This window comes from Lucilia sericata, unplaced genomic scaffold (genome assembly GCF_015586225.1).
Source record: "Lucilia sericata isolate MDLA Ls3-8-SP2 unplaced genomic scaffold, ASM1558622v1 Contig001599F_arrow, whole genome shotgun sequence".
In the NCBI taxonomy this organism is placed as follows: Eukaryota; Metazoa; Arthropoda; class Insecta; order Diptera; family Calliphoridae; genus Lucilia; species Lucilia sericata.
The window spans coordinates 100,309-105,405 of NW_023995516.1; the positions used below are offsets into that span (position 1 = coordinate 100,309).

General features: G+C 29.6%; 2 protein-coding genes across 2 annotated transcripts; one reads left to right on the top strand and one right to left on the bottom strand.

Moving 5' to 3' along the window:
- The first annotated feature begins 213 nt into the window (after positions 1-213).
- Positions 214-867, top strand: LOC119612095. The gene is made up of 2 exons (XM_037967821.1): positions 214-408; positions 468-867. The coding sequence occupies exons 1-2, from the start codon at positions 247-249 to the stop codon at positions 834-836; spliced, it is 531 nt and encodes a 176-aa protein (XP_037823749.1). The 5' UTR covers positions 214-246; the 3' UTR covers positions 837-867.
- Positions 868-945: 78 nt separating this feature from the next.
- Positions 946-3,125, bottom strand: LOC119612094 (putative nuclease HARBI1). Its single transcript, XM_037967820.1, has 4 exons — positions 2,385-3,125; positions 1,892-2,333; positions 1,716-1,839; positions 946-1,649 (listed from the first exon to the last, which is right to left on the bottom strand). The coding sequence occupies exons 1-4, from the start codon at positions 2,507-2,509 to the stop codon at positions 1,270-1,272; spliced, it is 1,071 nt and encodes a 356-aa protein (XP_037823748.1). The 5' UTR covers positions 2,510-3,125; the 3' UTR covers positions 946-1,269.
- Positions 3,126-5,097: the final 1,972 nt, after the last annotated feature.

Sequence of the window (5,097 nt, forward strand, 5' to 3'; positions counted from 1 at the left end):
AGTGTTGTATTTTGAGTTGTCTATGTAAATTTACTCATATTATCGTTTACAACATGTCTTCCTGTGTGTCGTTAGAATTATCAAAAACTTACAACTGCTCATTAGCTGTTGTGTATTGAGTTTTTAAGCGTAAAAAAATTTAAAATTAAAATGGATAAAAGTTTGTAAGTTACATATAATATTTTTGCGAAACGTTTATTAATGTAATTGTAAATATTTCTTAGAAAAATAACTAATAAAAAGCAGATGGAAAAGCTGGTGGATCTGATGACACAAAATCCAGATATTGCACGGGGAAAGTTTCCATTTGGGTATAACAAAATGCAGCTTAAAGACAAATGGGATAATTTTACGGAGCTATTAAATGCCTTGGGACCACCGATTAGAAGCACTAAAGAATGGCAAAGAGTATGTATTAGATGCATTAAAATGAACTAGACTTAAACATTAATTTTATTTTATTTAAGGTGTGGACTCACTACAAAGCCAACTTAAAAAGAAAATTAGCTGCAAATAAAAAAAACTTTCAAGCTACAGGTGGTGGTCCGTCCACAGAAGTAAGTTTGAGTCCACTAGAACAAAGCACTGTGGAACTTGTCTCAATGCAATCGCAAGTCAACCCAAATGGATCTGCAATGGGATTGGACATTCAAGAAGATTCCGATGAGGTGGAATCAATATTTGTACCTTTGGAAGCTTCAACGCTTCCTGAGCAGCATAGTCCGGAAAGAGAACTGCCAAAAAGTCGCAAGCGGTCAAAAAATAAGATGAAGGAAGATCGCTTGGAAATACTAAAAAACAAGCTACAAATCAGGAGGAAATCTTGCGGACATTGAAACGCATGGAAAAGAATTCATACAAAAACTATGAAATAAACAAAAAAATGTATGAATTAAAAAAGAAAAAGGCTGATTTACAAATGAAATTAATAAAAGCCAAAATCCAACTTACAAATAAGAGAATAGAAGAGATGTGATGTACAAGTCTTTAATTTTGTTTTAATAGATTAAGAATGTATGTGATCACATAGAAGACACAATGAATTTTTTCCTTTTTTAAGTTTTTGTTTTCTATGTGATCACATAAAAAACATGAATTTTTGTGATATTTTTACTTTTTTCTTTTTAATGTTAACTATTTTATATACATATATTTAAGTTTTTCTTTTATTTTCTATACATTTGTGATATTTTTACGATTTTTTTCTTTTTTACTACTAACTACTTTTGAAGTGAAATAAAAGCAATGAATATAATTTAAAAATAATGTTTATTCGTTTAGAATTGCTAGCATTAAATTATTTCTAATTTGTTGTGAGGACTCTTCTATGTTTCTTTCTGTAGCTTCCCCAACATCTATGTATGTATTTATAGGCAAAATCGTTTCATCATGAAATTCGGTCTTGAAGTGTTGGCTTAAATTATGCAATGCGCAACACACATTTGTAATTTGAGTTGCTTTTTCCGGAGCATAGTGCAAACCTCTTGCAGAAAGCAAACATCGAAATCTGCTTTTAAGAACCCCAATTGTTCTTTCAATAATATTTCTTGCTTTTGCATGAACTGTATTAAAGCGTCTTTCTTGTGATCCTTCTGCAGCGCTTCGAAATGGCGTTATTAAAAATGGTTCCAATGGATACCCGGCATCACCTAAACATTTGAAAATATGTAGCATATTTGGTTATAATGAGTTTTAAGAAGCATTATACTTCGTACCTAAAATCCAGGTATTATCCTCCATTGTATTTTGTAAATATTGTTTTAGTTCGCTCATATTCCACACGAAGGAGTCATGGTTAGAACCGGGATATCGAGCATCATTCATTTCAAAGTCGCACAACTAAAAAATACATTTTTAAATAATAGTTTTAATTAAAAATTACCATCCTTACAATCATAACATTCAAGCTGTAATATCCCTTTCTGTTTAAATATAGATGTTGTAATTCCTTTGGAGGCGCTACAATTCGTACGTGTGTACCATCTATACAGCCAATTACTCCTGGAAATCGTGTTTTTGAGTAAAAGGACGTCTTACTATTGCTCTTTTCCTCTTCCGTCATCCGAGCATTTATCCACTTTTTGCAAATTTTTTGTTCAAAGAATTGTATTATTTCTTTCAAAATGCAGGAAACAGTTGGTTGCGAAACGCCAACATTAAAATCATTCCCGCTACATTTTTGGTAGCTACCATCAGCAAAAAATCTCAAAGCACAACACAACTTTAAAACTGGTGGAATGGCAGAACACCGAGTGGAAGGCTTTAAAAAAATATCCAGTTTTTGCAGCAATAACAAAAAACAATCCTTGTTTATGCGAAAAAAATTTATAAAACTAAAAATATATTTTAGTTAAACTTCCTCACTCTTTACAAATAGTACTTACTCAGCGTTTGGTAGTTCCAATGGATTGGAACTGTCCCGAATACTTTTCCGGATACGTGCCATGTGCGTTTTTTTGCTACCCTCATCATTATCATCATTAAAAAATAATTCTACGTTAATATCCATTATTTTTTATTTAGTCGCAATATAAATTTTCTTAAACGTTTTTTTAATTGAAATTTTTCGCTCGCAGGTATGTATTTTTAGGGAAATGTGTACTACAATTAAAATGCAACTCTGTGACATACTCAACAACTAGGTGTTGTAAATCATAATAGAAAAAAAAGTTTATGTTGAGTTGTATCCGAGACAACACAACATTTTTGTGTTGTGAACCGTAATCGGGGCATAAATTTAAAATATCTACAATCTTTTATACAAAACGTCAATATATCCATAAACAATTCTCTTGGTATTTTCGTATGTTCTTCTAACATATGCCATTTTCTGTCTATAATCTTCATTGCCAGGTTTATTGGAATACTGGGAAATAAAGAGACTACGTCGAATGATACCAGTATCTCATCATCCTCTATTCGTGTGCTGTCAATTCTATTCTTAAATTCCTTTGCGTCTCTTACGTTATAAATAGAATCATTTGTCAATTTTTTTAAATGTCAATTATATATTTACTCAGATTGTATGAAGGTGAGTTGATCGATGAGCAGATAGGACGTAATGGCATATCCTTCTTATGGATCTTTGGGAGACCATATATCCTTGGGGATATAGCAATCCTCGTTGTCAATTTCTTTTTGTCAAGTAAATTTATAACATTAAGCTTGTATAATTTTTCAACAAGGATGTTGTTCTTATTCTGAAGACCAAGTGTAGGATCTTTCTTAAGGCGTCTATATGTACACATGTCATTAATAATATCCCTCATCCTTGTATTATAATCGCCTTTAGTCATTGCGTCTTATTACCCTTATCTGAATTCAATATAATTATGTCATTATTTGTCTCCAAATATTTTTCACATTGAACCACTGTATTCAAAATCAGTTTATCCCTTGCGTTCATTTTCGATTTTCTCATATGGTCATCAATTAATGTTACAAATTTTGTTCTTGATATATCTTGTTGCTCTTTATCCTCAATCAATTTTACTTTCATTGTCATGAATCTGTGTGTGTTTTTGTTGTATTAATAATCTTAAAATAATATTATGAAAATTATATATATGTCCGTGTAGGGTTTTGTCCAAACATTCGGTTAAGTTACAATTTTCCATGAAAATCCTGTTAATGTTAACTGTTGCCTTGACTATGAATCCAGGTATTAGTCCATTTTCTCTGCATTTTATAAGGAAAGTTGTTGATGATCTCAAGTTGGCCAATTGTTTATTATGTTTTGAAAAAGTCTTTATCACATTATTTGTATTTTTATCGTATTTGTGTTTGATGTTCCTATACAGCGTCATGTTTAAGCTGTTGACGGCGCACCTTCCGTGTTGTTTGTTAGTTTATTTGTTTTTTTAGACCTTTTTGGTTGTTTTCAGAAATTCAAAATAAAATTCGTTCGAATAATTTTAATTTTAAGTGTATTATATAATAGATAGTACAATCTAATCACCTAATATTAATTATTGGGAATATACATAAATATTGAAATTTTTAGTAATATATACATATGTATTATATATGTATTATATGAATATTAGAAAATTAGGTGACATTTAAGATTTAAAAAAATTGTTTATAAATTTATTGAGTGTATTAATAACAAAAGTAATATTTAATTCAAATAATCAAACAAACAAAAAAATTCTTGGCAACTCTAATTTAAATCCTGAATATTATGCGAAATTATTCAAATGTATTACTTTCTATGTATGTATATGTGTATAAAAATTTGTATTGTGAATGAGAGTAAATCAATTATGGCTGACAATATAAAAAAATAACACAACTTACGTTTAATTAATGTCCAACGATGTCAGCAAGCGCCGGATGACAGTAGACGGTTGCGTAGTGCACTTAAATTTTCACATTCTCAATTAAATTTGTACAAAATTAAGATTATGGATATGGTTGGTGTAATAGCTAAGTGGATTGTATTATTGATGAGATTTTATATTCATTTTTTTATACAATCCACATAGTAAGGTGTTGAAATAGACTAATATTTAATAATTAATTTAATGTAGTATAATTTTAGGTGTTTATATAATTTCCTCCAATATTAAGGTGACCACATCTACATTTTTAAATGTATTAACTTATGAGAACTCAAATTTATATTAATTATTTCCATATTAAGATTTCAAAATTTTGTAAAAAACAATTTTAGATTTTAACAGAAAAATTTGTTTCTTGGAATTTATATAGTTAATTTTGGAAATTTTCAAAAGGATTAATGATATTTGGGGTTTCCAACAGGATTTTAAAAATTTCGAAACGTTTGGATTTTATAAATAAAAAAAATCACAAATCTGGAGCCTAAAGTTTTCATAATTTATTCCAAATAAATAGTTTCAGTATTTGATTTTAGTCTTATTTATACAGATGACCAAAATTTTGGTTTTCCCTTAATGGGAAGACTCGAAAACGATACACAAATTATGATTATAACAGCTGCACTATTCAATAGCAAATAAAGAATGTTGCCAGTTGATGACAAAACGGAATTGCTTTCACTATATTCTGACTTAATGTCCTTTGTAGGAAGATGTGAGCAACACACAGTACATTTCAGAGAACGGTGTTAAAATC